We start from the raw sequence: 16,100 nt of genomic DNA, 5'->3' as shown, positions 1-16,100 counted from the left end.
GTAATTTTAAATAACTTTTTCTATTATTAGTCTTACTTAACGTGAATAACAATATTATATATAAAATTATTTATTTATAAATAAGGTATTTTTATAAATAAACATTAACATAATGAAGCAATAAAAAATTGATTAAGTATTATTATAAAATTATTGGGTGTCAGGATGTTTAGAAATATTTAAGAAGAAAAGTTTACTAATTTTATTCAATTTAAAAACTTCCATGTGGAAATAAAATATCTTTTGTAGCCAATTTTAGCTAATTAACCATTATTTAATACATTAGTGCAATTCTCGTCATGTCATATCATATAATTAACTGTAGGACATTATATTATTTTGATTTCGCACTAATTTAAGTGATAAGACAATTCTTAAATCAGTTCATCTTTTTGATTTTTATAAATATTTACATTTATAAATGATAGTGGCATAAATATTTTTGTTTCGTTAACCATCATTTATATATTTTAAAAAGATTAACATATCAATGGTGAACATACATATGCACAGATAAATTGCATAATACACATGTAATAATATCATGTAAAATAAAACATACTCATAAATTGATCTTTTTAGAGAAGAGTACACAACAATAATTAAACTAATGTTTTTAGCTTATTTTTTGTTTAAAAGTAGGAGGCATCCTTTAAAATCGTAATGTAAATCACTTCGCAATATACACGCATAATTATTATTGAAATTTCAAGTTTCTATGAATTAACAAAATTGAAGGCACATGTAGCAATATTTTGTAGGAATGTAATTCAAATTCGGTATAAATATGTATTGATTATAATTTCTACTTACAGCATATAAAACATAATTCATTAATTTGTAAAATGAAAATCATATTATGGCAAATAAAGATTAATTACTTTTTCAACAAAAATTCTAAATATTCTATATCTCTGTGTGAAAACAAATTTGAATTTTCTGTATTTCATATAAATTTACTAGAAATAAGAATTAAGGAAAATCTATACACAATTTGTATATACATTATTATATGAATATAAATTAACAAAACTTTATAGAAATATATAATAGGAAAAGAGGCATTTTACTATAGTGAAATAATCAGATTACTGAACTTTGGATATCCAAAGAATGACAAAAATTTCCTTATATTAGCTTAAAATTTTTTTAATTTCAGGATGTAAAATACTTTTAAAATAGACCATATGAATATGTATAGCATGTATTTGATATAAAAATATCTAAAAAGATTATTAACCTTTACACGTATTTAATAAGTTAAACTTTAAAAATATTGAGAATGGCACATATTTAGTAAACTAATTGATAGTTTTAACATAGGTTATTGATATCAGCCTTTGAATCTGGACTCAATGAGCTCCAGTAAGTATTAATACACTTTTGTAACTTTAATTTAGCATTATTAGCACTGCAGATTTTATCAATTTCATAATGTTCCTGTACTAGCTTGTCTATCCATTGATCCAAGTTAGAATTAATTTTAATTTCATTATCTGTTGTATGTGTAGTTCGTTCGTAAAAATTTACAGAATTTAATAAATGTGACCACTTTTTATTCATTTCTTCAGTAATATGATAACTGTTGGCAGATGCATTATTTATTTCCTTAGCTCTCTCTGCATCAATCTTTTTATTTTTCCAATATCCTAAAGGAGTCACCAAAAAATTCATTTTTGTCACTAATAAGGAATCAGCAACTAAGAATAGATGCCAAGTACCCACAATTAGATGTTCATTGAATTGTGGTTTAACATACCCTGTCTGAAAATAACCAAACCGTTAGTTATCTATAGTATATTAAATATAAAACAATAACTAAAAATTTCTTATATTTACTAATGTCGTTTCTTCAAGCTGTATATAATTAACTTCTGCTAATCGACCATAAGGATCCACCCATAATATTGACAGATTTTGTGGTATGGTCAGTGTAGTATCAAATTCGTATGATAAAACTGGATATGAATATGGTCCTATACTTCCCATCAAATTTCTAAATGTCTTTTCTTTTTGATCATAATCAGTATTAACAGATAAACTTTGTATCTTTCCCAACCATTCTCTACTAGTAGAAAAATTCTGTCTTAGGTAGGTCAAAGCTTCTATTTGTTCCAAATATTCTTCTTGAACAGTTTGTTGTTGTAATGTAGCTTCAGCACGAATTAATATTCCAACAAACTGATTTCGTTTAAAATAGGCAGTTGTTTCCAAAAGACGGATATGTTTGTAATCTATATTTAGTTTACGAAAAATTAATCTTGCTAAGGAATTTGAAACAGTCAATTGTGCATCATCACTCAAAGGACTCAAATCTGATGTATGGTATAAACTTTGCCAGTACGCGTCGTAACCTTTCGCATTCACAGATTTATTTAAATTCTCAGGGTACAACCATTCTTCTACCCTGTCTATGATTCTTTGGTCAATAATAGATTCAAACTTTCGTGCGAAAAACAAATTGCGATCTATTGTATTGCGAATTCTGCTAAAGTCTTCAAGTTTGAAGTCATTTGGACTACAGCCACACCAATCCACCACAGCTTTATACTGACATTTACAGCCTAGCTTTCTTTTCCAATTAGTAACATGTAAATTATTATCGATGTAAGTATTGCAAAATTTTGAATTACGTAGAACTGTATGAAAAAAGGATTCAGCGGGTAATAAAGTATATTTAAATACTTTTAAGAGATCAGTCACTAATTTATCCGGATTTGGATTAGCAACATACTCTACAAATTCTCTGCTTAAGGCTACCCAGTCACTACCACCATCTATTTGAATACCTATAAAAACATTTTTTATAATAAGTTGAGAATATTACAAATATTGTCAAATATAACGAAAGAAAGAACATTTACCATCTGGTAATTTGCGATCGCCTATTCTCCACATACGAGTTTCACATTCTACAAAAGTCTTATCCAAACCTTGTTTGGTGATAAATCGTTGGACTTCCCTTCCATGAGATTTTACAAAATTCATACCTTTATTCAAGCTAAGAAATTGAGTTAATTGTGCATTGCTTTTTATAGGAAAATCAGATTCTGACAGATTTACAAGAAAATCCCAATGGTGATGATGTGCGAGCATCTGCTGTGCAGATTTTAAAAGAGTCGTTAAAAGACTAGCACCTCCCCAAATGCTTGCATGTCTTAAATTTTCTCCTCTTGCCACCTTAATATTATTAATTTTGCAAGATTTTTCCACTTCTAACATTTCTCGATAAAGATAATCTTGTCGCTGAAAATAGGAAGTACATGGATTACAACATGTTTTTCTATCATATTAACATGTTCACAACGACATGATCCACCGAAGATGCACGCATGCCTGTATAGTGCGTTACCGGTTGATAATGTTGTTTCGAATATCTTAAAACCAAAAAACTTATATAATTACCGCATCGACATGAATATAAAATAAATGGGAAGGATGATAAAGAATATTGATAAGTCGTTTTACTTGTCGACTGGCTCTGCCATTTACTGTTAATAAATATGCTATTCGAACTGGCTTTTCATTTTCACCATCTATACTTGTATTTCGAGCTTCTTGTGCTTTAAATTCTATTAAGCAAAAGATGAGATTTATTAAAAATCTACATTGTTACAAGCAATAATGAATATATATGCTATAAATATATCAATTCTTTACTTCCTTACTCTGAATTCCAGTCCAAAATACATTAATTGTTAGATATCCACCACAAGAATATTTTGGATTACCAGAACATTTCATATTACAACTAGAATCTGGTAATCGTTTTAGTTGGGATGGATTTTCCATACCACAAAAGCATTCAACGCTAAAATTAAATACCATACATTTTAAATCTTGATGTAGTCTATTCAGAATAGTAACTGATATTTGATATAATTTTTCATTTAATTTCTTAAATATCTGAAAAACTTACGAATACTCAGTACCAGCATACAAATATCCTGACTGAAGACACAGAAAAGCACAGCGTTCTGGAGAATTGTTCCCTTTAAAAACATGGTAATAACCAGAAAGTATTCTTAATGTTTTATCATCTTTAAAACATCCTAAACTGACTGGTTTATCCATAAATCCTGGAGAATGAGGGCACAGAGACTGTATTCTTTCTGGGTATAATAATCCTTGTTGGTTAAGGCACGTCACATTGACAATGCGTTGTTTGCATACTTGACTTTGTGCACGTGTTACAGCACTTACTGCTTCTTTGCCATTAAATTCACAAGGTGGTGTAAAATTTAATGATTTACGATCTAGCTTTACTCTAGTAGTACGGTTTCGCTGAAATTGTAGAATTCTATTTGAATTACTAATTTTGTCAGGTGGTAGTTTCAATTGACGTAAACCTTTTGGTAAACCTTCATCTTCTGTAGGTTGAGATGAGTCCTATATGCAAAGAAATATATACATAATTGGTATTATAATGTTAATAATGCGACTAATAAATAATATTTATATTATATATAGTAAAAATCATATTAAAACTTACTTCTCCTGAAGACAGCCGATTAAATTTTCGATTTCGGATTTCCAAACCGAAGAATATATGAGCTAAATAAATTTGTACACATAGTACAGTAATACCAAATACAAACAGTATTCGATATTTTCGTAAACAACTAGAGGACCGACTTATTGAATGATTTTTTGGTATAACCATTTTTCTTATTTTAATTTATGTCAACTGAATCCTTTGAATTTTGTTGAGTTTTATAACTTTCATAACCCAATTTAATGGGTAATTTTCATAAGACACGAGGAACATGTTTCACTCATACGTTCGATATTATATATAATATTACATCCACTGCATTATATCTTTTATACCTATACTTATATGTAATATACAAATGTATACAGATAATTTAGGCAGTCATAAATTACCAAAAAGACAATAACAAAGTGTAAAATGTATGTTCAATAGAGTACTTCAATATAAATATTCGTTTACATTGTTAACACACGTTCAACTTCATTCCACTCTAAATTCTTAATTAAGTGAGGAAATGTAAGCATAAAAGTCTCAAAAAAAAATTATGCGAGGTAACGTTGTTTCAAGTGATATTATTTATTGCTATAAATTAACAAATATATATACATAAAAATCTATACTCCATTACAAAGGTAACTTCATGATAATCTACATTTAGTTATCAGTATCACAGTATTGCCAGTATTACCACCATAGTTAATAAATATTCTATTTCCTGTAAAAGATTATCTAGTTGAAATAACTAATTTAATTTAAATATATTTATAATCTCTTCAGAGAAATAGAATCATTGACATAGCTCCAAAATTATACATCTAAGTATTTCAGTATACATTTATGTATTTGTATTGATTACAGAAAAATTATTTTGGGGTAGAAACAACAATCAGAATACCACAAGCAGTTAGCATCAGTAGCAACCAAGAGTAACCAGCGACAACAACTTGTTGGAAATTATTATATAGTACAATAAAAAATAAGATTATTTACTGTAAGATAATTATACAAAATGTATTTTGAATGAGTTTTACAATCTTGTTATTTATCCTTTCCTCTATTTAATCCCACAGAAATTCAAAAAAATTAAAAAATGAAATGGAAAAACAGTTAAGAATTCGCGGTATTTAAAGAGGAATCGTATAAAAAAGACTGCAAAGTGATTTTTAAAAATTCTGAGAAATGATGCTAAATTCCAAGAATTATTGAAATGCTGCTACCTCTTTGTTTTCCCGATACAAAATTGAGATTCTAACAAAAATTTTCTTCAAGAACTCGAGAATTTCAATTGGAATATGTCATTTCCAAGAATTTCCAAAAAAGTGTTACCTCTTATATTATGTGTTCTCCTGGTAAAAAATTGCTAAGTAGGCGTGTTCGAAAATTTGTTGCTCTTGAATTTTCCCGGAAAATGATTTCCAGGAAATCATTTCTAAAAATTTCGAAAGGTTTTGAATTATGTTACTTTATTCTCTTACCAATACTTATCAATTTTCTCGAACTTTTTCGTCACATTTTATAACCTATTTCTTAAACTAATGAGAATTGGAAAAAATTTAAGGATTCATATGCAAAATAATATTGTTTTATTCAATTCAATTTGTAAATTTATAATAATTGTACAATTTTACTATGAGTTCGTAATTTTCTGTATAGTAATTTGTGTAATTGTGTAATTTTACAATAATTTGACTGTTGCACGACTGATAAAGCTAAAACAACTCTTGTCATATTTTTAAAAAAGATACAAGCTACATGCTTGCAAATTTGAATCCTGATCCATGAACTCACTTCTGAAGATTCTGCACCCTTCTACGATTAAATTAGTATAAGAAATACCGGGAGTATTTTATAAAATTTGTATTATATTAATATAAAAGTGAAAATTATAATAAAAACTAATATTGTAATACATATCATTATATAAGTATATATGAAAGTATATATATATAAAATAAGTATATATAAGTATATATATATATATACTTTATTATAAAATTTGTTTAATTAATAATTATATTCGTATCAAATATTATTAAATGATTACAAAAGGATCATTTAAATCTGGTAAACAACGTTACATTTGTTTTTGAATATGAATTAATAAAGATAAAAAATTTGAATTTTCTAGAGGTTTCTTATACGCATACATATCTATATGTATACATTACAATAATCACTTTTCTTGAAGTTTCAAACGACGATAAAATTATTCGTTAAATTGATATTTAGAAGAGTTATTGTTGTAACAAAAAGTTATCTTTTTATAAGACAAAATTTCCTTTTACAAAAAATTTAAAGAATCATGTTATGATTGTGTTCAAATCTTAGAAATCAAAGGTGAAAAAGACAGATGGTTCGAGAGAAAAGAAAGAGGTAAACGAATGAGCAGGAAAGAGATGACAATAGGGAGCTATAGAGAGGGAAACAAAATGTCGGCAGATTTCAATATGTTTACTAGCAAACGATTACATCCAACGTGACATGCTTGACATTGTACAAGAAATGACTAATGAAATGGTAGAAAAGTTGTGGCGTGATGGCCGTATCTTTTAATCGATATCTCATTTTACCGGAAATCGAGAAAAGTGACTTCAAAATATCTCAAGAAAACAAGCATAAATACACGGATGAAAATACTACAAGAAATTTATCTAATGAGCAAAAGACTTCCGTGATACCGGCAACTGTACCTTTGTGTGTTCTGGGTGATGTCCAGTTACGTTTCCTGTGTCCAGATGATTTGGAAGAAGTACGGGCACTTTGTCAAGATTGGTTCCCCATTGGTACGAAGTTTCCCATCAGTTTTAAAATTAAATCTTATAAACACCTCATATAAAGAGTAATTTACACTTGTTTCTCACATGTAATTAATCCTTTCTGGTTTTATATTTAGTTTCTTTGAACTTAGTTAATACAATATTTTTGTATTATTCTTGAGCCATGGCTGCTGACTCAACTGTCATAACATTCCAGTTTCAACAAAGTATTATACTAAATATGTAAATATTTCAAGAATTACTCTTTACAAAGAGATTGATTTGGCATTAGTATTGGCATTAAGAAAGGAGAATTTCATAGTTTTCTTAATTATCTATTTTTTCAAAAATAATAATCTTTATGTTCAGATGTAAGTGAGGTTCGTATTTAGAATAATGAGGTCTTAATCATTCATTATTTGGCTTTTGTATGTTAGTTGAATAAGTCATTTACAATTCTTTTGGCATAAAGTGTGTTGATTTAATGCTTTGCTTTATATTTTTAGTTTATTTATTAAATCTATTAAATTATTATAGTATAAGTATCATGTCAAATTATTTTAAATAAGAAGGTAATACCAATAATAAAGTATATTATTTCTTAACTTATAATATATGTATCTAATGTGGTTAAAAATATTTATTTTTAATGCAATTGTAGTTTATTAGTGTTATAAATTTATTAGACATTATAAATATTAAATAAAAGAAATGTTAAATGATGCTTTATCTAGTCTTTTCTTTATATCTTCTTTATATCTTTTCTTTATAAATTTGGATTTATAGAAACATACTCTTTTTGCTATATTTTGCTTCTAAACAAATTTATTCTAAAATTATTTGCTTAATTTGCTTTTGTTTAATTTGTTTTATCATGTATGATTTTGGCAAGTATTTGTAACATATATAATATCATATTCTATTATTACTATTATATGTATAATGATGACATCAAACAATTTTTCAAATAGTTTCCTTTATTTGAATTATAAGATATGAGTCTGTTTGCATATTTTATGTTATTTATTCATAAACTCATATGGAACTAGATGTAAAACTTGTATATAATAGTAATAGCTTATATAATTAATAATATTTATCTTTATTATCTTTTACCACTATATCTTATCAGTACTTATCAATTTGATAAGCAACTATTTGCTTTTAGTTCAATTTTTATTTAGTAATAAGCCTTATTAGTTTTATTTCTACACAAGTTTGATAATAATTAACAGCTAATATTAATTAAAAAGTAAATATAGAACAATAATAATAGAACTTATTACATCTATTCATAATGTATATTTTTTATCATTTGAGAATATAATACTTTTAAATTTAAATGTTTTATCATATTTTATACACTTTTTAATAAAATACAAAATAATATACTTGTCAAAGAGAAGAAGTACATATGTATTTTAAAGCATGATAATAATTTATAAATAAATTAAAAATGTTAAAAATTATATTATACATACACATATATCTTTGAACTAGAATAAGGCCATAAAGGATTAATTAATAAATATGTTATAAATTATTTTATGAAATAACAGAAAATTATCAAAAATTTAATATAACTATGCATGTTATATGTTAATTTTATAAATTATTCATCTTGTATTAAAGATAATATCAAAAGTCACTTATATTAAAGCATTAATTTATTTTGTCATAGATTATCCTTATTCGTGGTATGAAGATATAACAAGTTCCTCGCGGTTTTATGCACTTGCAGCTGTGTATGGTGGAGTAATAATTGGACTCATTGTTGCAGAAATAAAACCTTATGCTAAGTTGAACACAGAAGATCGTGGTATTTTGTGTTCAAGCTTAGGAAATGATTGCTTAGTGGGTTATATTCTTAGCTTAGGTGTCCGTCGTGCATATAGAAGAAATGGGATTGCATCATTATTATTGGAACAATTATTAGCACATGTCACTGCTCCAGAACGCTCTTCCGTAAAAGCAGTCTTCCTGCATGTATTATCCAGCAATGCACCAGCTATATTGTTTTATCAAAGATGTCACTTTCGATTACATAGTTTTTTACCATATTATTATGTAATTCATGGCAAATGTAAAGATGGTTTTACGTATGTTCTCTATGTCAATGGGGGCCACGCACCACGGGGTATTCGTGACTGGTTACGTCATATAGCCAGTGCAATGGCTAGTCTAGGACCTTGCAGAATACCACGTTGGATTTGGCAACGGCTTCTTTGGGTTACAACTATTCTTTCATATCATAGATGATACTTTTTGACAAATACCAATGTTAAACCAAATACTCTTGTGTTTCTCTTATGTTTAAAAAAATGCATATAGCACAGAGTCTGCTAATTTGGATGTTATGCCTACTTAAGCAATGAAATTATTAGATTCATAATTGTTTTCACAACTTTAGGAGTAAAATTATTATGAGAAATAATTTATTGCTAAAATGACAATACTTAACAAATATCAATTTTTATTTAATCAAGAGAATATTCAAACAATTTTATTATATTTACTCTGACAGAAGTTATAAAATTTTATAATTCTTTCACCATGGATTATATCATTAAACGATTCGATAATTTAAGGTTTAAGATAAATGACATAAATATTAAGAATAAAGCGTTTAACTGCCAGAGCATTTGATCGGTTCAAAATATTTATATTCAAACATCTTTTTGAATACAATATTTGCATGTTAAAGGGATTTGTATTTCGTTGAATATAACATTCATAAAACATTGAAAAATAGAACTCGTTGCAGAGTAAAATAAAGCATTGGTGACGGGTTAAAACTGAGAAATTTTGGAAACATTTATGACTATTTTAGCTTTTTCAAGTTATTTCAAAAGCTTCCAAGTATTCCAATTTTAAATCTAAATTTAATCTTAACTAGGTTTTTGAACAATTCTTTCCAGTATACTAGTCATTTTCTTTTGGAATACTTCCAAATATTTTATTTCATCTCAAATACTTATTCTTAATTTTGTTAAAAATGATAGATTTGTTTTTGATTTATTCATTTTCATATTTTGATGATATTGACAAATAAACCATTTTTTTAATCATTTTATTCTTCATTTATTATATCATTTGTTTAAGGTTTTTTCTAAATATTTATTTTATTTATGATGTTACTCTACTATTCATTTAATTTTGGAATTTTTTGTTGTTAAAATTCAAATTCTTTTTATTTATTATTCATCAAAATTTTCTACTACTAAGTTATTCATTGTTTCTTTTATATGTCTTGTTTACTTCATCTGTATTACTAAAAAATAGCTTTTCTTAATTGAATAAGAAGTACAGACTTCTGGGGCCATGTCGCCCGTCACCAGTTTAGGCACCACAGGAGGGCTATTTCTCAAGCTTCTCAAATTCATTATCACTAATTCTAACTGAGTGCAATACTGATTATCATGATAGTTGATAGTGTTGAGAGTGACTGCTGAGCATGTTATGCTTACTCAGATTTTTTATTATATATGAAAGAAGACCATCATTTTCAGTGCTTCAATGAAGCATTCATTTTCCATGTAGATACCATTCTTTAATATAAACATACAGTTATAAGAAGTCCTCTTTACAATTATAGGATAACTTTCAGTCCCCTTTAGAAATTATTTATCAATTACTCAGATATATTAGAATTGGTTAATTTTTAATGTTTCACAATTAAGGATTAATTTGTTGAAAAAGAAAGCAAAAGTTCTCATAATAAATACATCAAATCAAATAAGATTTAATTACTATTCTTATTGAAGTAATTCAGTATTTAATATTTTCTCTTGTAAAAATTCACATAAATCATTACAGTTGGAAATATTCTTACAGGTAACTCAATATCAGGATAATGAGACAGATAAATTGTATTAATTATATTGACTACATTTTATTAAGTTTTTTTAATCTAAAGGTATTCAATTTTTTTTATATTAAATTACAATAGTATATATCTTGTAATGTTTTTTGATAAAATGATAATTTTCATTTTAACTTTTAATTCTTTACTATTAAAATATGATCTATTCTAAACATATAGGACATGCTGCTAGATATTAAGTAATGTTGCATACATTGCAAGTTATGTAAATGTTATAAGAGGTGTTATTTTTATGTAAAAGCTGAAACTAAATATTTACATGGAGGATTTAGACCAAAGCTTTGTAACTTAAAGTTCTAAAGGGGATTTAGTTCCAGTGGACATTACCAGGTATTACATAGCAAATATAATATTTTCCATGGTGATAGAATACATTGAATTGCTTCTTGTTTTAGGCTGTGCATGTATCCTTTAATTAAAATGTAATGTAATACATATTTTCTTTGTATTTTATTTTTATCAATCATTTAGAAATGAGAGCATTGTTTACATTTACATATTCAAACAAAAGAAGAAGGAGCTTTCGTATTGATGATATATAAGAATGTGAGTCATGAATGTGTGTGCATATTATTTATACATAATGTACATATATATTAAATGTGTCAGAGTAGTTGTACATAATAATGTATTGACTTTGTTTGTAATAAATTGACATGTTACAAGTTTTGCCCGCTTTTTATTATTATCATAAAATAAATACAATTCTCATAATAAACATTTATTAACCTCTTAACCTACAACTACGGGTATAACCCGTAGTACGATGATCGGGCCAAACGTAAATATTACGGGCATAGTCCGTAGCAGATGATCGGATCAAACGTAAATATTACGGGCATAGCCCGTAGTACGTACTACACAAGTCGTGCGAATGGCTCGAAGGCTGCGCGAGCTTGTTTACGTTTTCGACCCAAAATTCTCGAATGTAAATCGTAGGTTAAGGGGTTAAGCTGATAGTAACTTTAATTGTATTTAAAAAGGTAGCTTTACTGATGTGTCCTCTACCATGTCTTGGCTCTGACAGAACCAGGTTCTAATTCAGCACTCTTGGATGGATGAGACATTTCTTTTTGCCTTTCTTCCTGTTTTATCCAACCTATATTCCTATATATTAAAAACAAATTTTTAATTTGAATTTGTCTGAATACAATTAATTAGAGGAGTATATATACGAGAACCAGGTCCGTGACTTTACTCTGACAATCTCTCTACTTATCTTTGTTTATATTTACGGATCTACTCAAATTTGAATCCCTATCAATAAATTATCATGTTTTGAGAATTAAATAAAATATTTAAACGTTCTTCATTTATTCAAAATCCATCTTCATTTTTTTTATAAAAGATTAATTATATCTATATGTCATTCAATGTATTCTTATACGTTATTTTGACATGCAATAAAGCAGAAAATAACTGCGGTAAATCGTATATAATCGTCGCAAACCTAACCTCAATGTAAGTCTGCCTTTAATGACATTTTTACATAGAAATGCCATTATAAAATTTAAATGAAATAATTCTTATATTTAAAAATAAATGTATTACAAATATCTTATTAATTTTTGAAAATAGAAATATATAATTATACGTTATAATTATACATTTATTTATGTATATATCTGTAAATAACCTATATACAGTGTGTAATATTCAATAATTATATCATTACAATGATATGAAATAACATTATTTAATGTAAATATAAACATAATTTGTAATTGAAAACATGATACGAAACGAAATATATTAAATGTAATACATTTATGATTTAACAACCTTCACTATGTAATATTTTCTAGGGTTTGTGGTTGACGATTGCTGTTCTCGGATTAATTTAAAAGGGTACTTAACCGTATTTTGTTTATATGTTGTCCAATTTGTAAATTTAATTAAAACATAGAAAATATGAATATATTACCAAAAACACACGAAGAATTTAGCCAAGTTGAATATTGGAACACGTTTTTCAAGAAACGTGGTAAAAGAAACTTTGAATGGTATGTCTTACTTATTAATGACATGTTCACAATTTAGTATTAAACACACATTTCCTTTACATATATATGATTCTTCCTTTTTATTTAGGTATGGAGAATATCCAGAATTATGTGGTATATTTTTAAAGTATATCAAGGTGAAAGACAATGTTTTAATTGTCGGTTGTGGCAATTCTACTGTTAGCATGTGTTTATATGATGCTGGGTACAGGTATGAGATCTTTGAATCATGTTGACCTTATATTCATAAATTTAAAGCAGAATCATTTTGTTTAAGATTGTCATTTTTTGTACAACTGCTTTTTCTATAAGAGGTAATGTTGGTTAATCTTTAGTAATATTATTTTTAATTTTATTCTTAATTGCAGAAATATTACTAATATTGATATATCACATATTGTTATTAGACAAATGCGTAAAATTAATGCAATTATGAGACCAGAATTAGTTTATGAACACATGGATGCTACACAAATGGTGTATGATGATAGTACATTTAACGTTGTTTTGGATAAAGGTACTTTAGATGCTCTTATGCCAGATACTAAAGAAGGGACAGTATCTAATGTTAATAAATATTTTAAGGTACACCATATATATTAAGTAATGAGTAAATCATGTTTACACTATGTTTTATTTACAATGTATATATACACTATACTTTTTAATATGCTTAGTAAAGTAATAATATATCTTACTATATAATAATTTTTAGGAAATTACAAGAATTCTACGCGATGGCGGCAGATACATATGCATCTCATTATTACAGGAACATATTTTAAGGCAACTTTTATCTTATTTTCCAAATGTTGGGTTTATGTTTCGTATAGTACGTTGTCATGAAGCAGAAGAAAAAACACGCCTTGAAGATGGAAGTTCAATCCCAGTTTTTGCAATAATTGCAACAAAGATTGTATATTTGTCACAGACTGTAAGTTTTATGTTATTATTACAAAATAAATTGCCTATCTTTAATAATATTAAATTTATATTTAAATTATCAGATTCTTATAATGTGATTGATAATATTTCACTGATGTCCATTTTAACAATTTTTTTCTAAAATAAATATTGTGTAATTACAATAGGTTTTAGAAGTAGTACTAATTGATGGTGCACCAAGACGATTATCATCAATAGATGAAATGATATCAGCTATACTTTCAGTACAACAATCTGCATTTATACTTAATAGTCTTCAAAAGCGTAGTGTGGCTGATATTGGAGAAATCTCACTAAATTTACATTCTCCTGATAACAAACATCCACGTTATACAATCTACGTTTTAGATCAGCCCAAGGTACACGGTACAAAAAGCTATGCAGCTTTTATAGTACCACAAGGAAAGTGAGTTTATGTCTAGTATAAGTACATATTTAATGATTCCAAAGATGAAATTGAGACAAAGCTTAAATTCTTTGTTTTGTTAGGGAAACAGATTGGCTATTTAGTACAAAAGAAGGTAGACAACAGGTTCTTAAGAGCTCGCAACGTGATAGACTTGCTATTGTCACACTATGCAGGGAACACAAATTTGAAAATTGGGAAGCTGTAAAAAGTGAAATCGAAGATTGTATTTTGAATTTAGCACCAGAAGGCTTGCCTGGAAAAAATAATATTCCATTTTTATCACTGGGTTCAGATGTTGGGGTCAGAACAATATGTTTTGAAGGAAAGAGCAATTTGAGTGGTCCTTTCGTTGTTGAAGAGATTGAAAGAGATGGTAGTGAATTTAGGAGATTAATTTTTCTAAATAATCCATATGTTGTTCAGAGTGAAGCTCGTCTTAAACAAGGTATACAATTTTACTTCTTATTGTTTCATCAGAATCATCTTACCACACAATGTTTTGATTTATAAATAATTCTTTTCAGCTAAATCTAGACGAGGTAAAATGAAAAAAGTTGTCGATTCAGGATTTTTAGCGTGTGATCATCATATATATATGAGCATTGGTGTTAGTGCTGCAATAAATTCTAAAGAATGTGACGAGATAATGATCATAGGTTTAGGTGGAGGTGGATTGTGCACATTTTTATATAATTGTTTTCCTAAGGTATATGTATACTACATGTTTGAATTTAATTTTTTTTAATCACATGTTACAAATATTTAATAATATATATATTTATAATTCTGCAGTTACGAATTACAGCAGTTGAAATCGATGAGAAGATGTTAAAAGTCGCCACTGACTATTTTGGTCTTATTCTTGACAATAGAATGAAAGTTGAAATTGCGGATGGTATTCAAATTATCAAAGACAGTACATCGAATGGCAAAAGATACAAAGCTATACTTTTTGATGTAGACAGTAAAGATAATACAGTTGGAATGAGTTGTCCACCTAAACAGTTTCTAGAGATGCCCATTATAAAATCAGTTGCAGAATGTTTAATGAATGATGGATTTTTTATTTTAAATTTAGTTAGTCGAGATGGAAATATCAAACAGAAAGTGAAGAGCGACCTAAAGTCTGTTTTTCAATCTATGGCATGCTATTCTGTACAAGATGAAGTAAATGAAGTTATAATATGTTCTTTAAATGAAATTGACGATATTGAATGGAAACATATATTTAAAAATTCTGTAACAACTTTAAACAAACAGATATCTATGCGGAAGTTACTAAGTGATACAAATATGTATGATTTATCGTCTTTAATGGGAAATCTGAGTATAGAGTTTTAAGTAAAAAGTATATATATATATATATACGTATACATATAACTAACCAACTATATATATATATATATATATATAACCAACCAACTATATATATATATATATATGTAGTTAATTTCGTGTACAATATTTATTTGAACTTCTGTGAATATTAAAATAACAAAATTGAAATATATTTTTGTTCAATGGTGTTTTTTTAATTTAAAAATATTTTTCTCCTTCCTCATCTGGCTGTTATCATAAAGTTGTACATCATACAAGAATTGAAACAACA

At 27.0% G+C, this 16,100-nt stretch overlaps 3 protein-coding genes and 2 long non-coding RNA genes across 8 annotated transcripts; 3 read left to right on the top strand and 2 right to left on the bottom strand.

Annotated features, from left to right (window-relative positions):
• Window positions 1-178: 178 nt before the first annotated feature.
• Window positions 179-5,071, bottom strand: LOC100642262 (xylosyltransferase oxt). Its single transcript, XM_003400451.4, has 7 exons — window positions 4,493-5,071; window positions 3,920-4,389; window positions 3,669-3,811; window positions 3,406-3,572; window positions 2,865-3,246; window positions 1,840-2,789; window positions 179-1,764 (listed from the first exon to the last, which is right to left on the bottom strand). Exons 1-7 carry the CDS (start codon window positions 4,661-4,663, stop codon window positions 1,315-1,317), a joined length of 2,733 nt encoding a protein of 910 aa, XP_003400499.1. The 5' UTR covers window positions 4,664-5,071; the 3' UTR covers window positions 179-1,314.
• LOC125386343 lies at window positions 5,005-5,520 on the top strand. The gene is made up of 2 exons (XR_007226396.1): window positions 5,005-5,127; window positions 5,354-5,520. It is a non-coding gene; the product is annotated as an uncharacterized LOC125386343 (long non-coding RNA).
• Window positions 5,521-6,672: 1,152 nt separating this feature from the next.
• On the top strand, window positions 6,673-9,954 carry LOC100642384 (N-alpha-acetyltransferase 60). The gene is made up of 2 exons (XM_003400452.4): window positions 6,673-7,278; window positions 8,933-9,954. The coding sequence occupies exons 1-2, from the start codon at window positions 7,032-7,034 to the stop codon at window positions 9,508-9,510; spliced, it is 825 nt and encodes a 274-aa protein (XP_003400500.1). The 5' UTR covers window positions 6,673-7,031; the 3' UTR covers window positions 9,511-9,954.
• LOC100643907 (eEF1A lysine and N-terminal methyltransferase homolog) lies at window positions 7,204-15,898 on the top strand. 4 transcript variants are annotated; one of them, XM_048412218.1, is made up of 9 exons: window positions 7,204-7,278; window positions 12,940-13,137; window positions 13,226-13,348; window positions 13,506-13,722; window positions 13,853-14,071; window positions 14,229-14,488; window positions 14,572-14,936; window positions 15,016-15,197; window positions 15,284-15,898. In XM_048412218.1, exons 2-9 carry the CDS (start codon window positions 13,046-13,048, stop codon window positions 15,830-15,832), a joined length of 2,007 nt encoding a protein of 668 aa, XP_048268175.1. In that variant the 5' UTR covers window positions 7,204-7,278; window positions 12,940-13,045; the 3' UTR covers window positions 15,833-15,898. The 4 variants fall into 4 exon arrangements, with proteins under 4 accessions (XP_048268175.1, XP_020722032.2, XP_012171376.2 ...); XM_020866373.2 differs by lacking the exon at window positions 7,204-7,278 and adding an exon at window positions 12,191-12,318; XM_012315986.3 differs by lacking the exon at window positions 7,204-7,278 and adding an exon at window positions 12,241-12,595.
• LOC110119839 lies at window positions 12,211-13,182 on the bottom strand. Its single transcript, XR_002308337.2, has 2 exons — window positions 13,059-13,182; window positions 12,211-12,241 (listed from the first exon to the last, which is right to left on the bottom strand). It is a non-coding gene; the product is annotated as an uncharacterized LOC110119839 (long non-coding RNA).
• Window positions 15,899-16,100: the final 202 nt, after the last annotated feature.

The sequence above is a fragment of the Bombus terrestris genome, chromosome 14 (genome assembly GCF_910591885.1).
Source record: "Bombus terrestris chromosome 14, iyBomTerr1.2, whole genome shotgun sequence".
NCBI classification, from domain to species: Eukaryota; Metazoa; Arthropoda; class Insecta; order Hymenoptera; family Apidae; genus Bombus; species Bombus terrestris.
The sequence above is the reverse complement of the archived record's forward strand: the minus strand, read 5'-3'. Positions and strand labels throughout refer to the sequence as shown.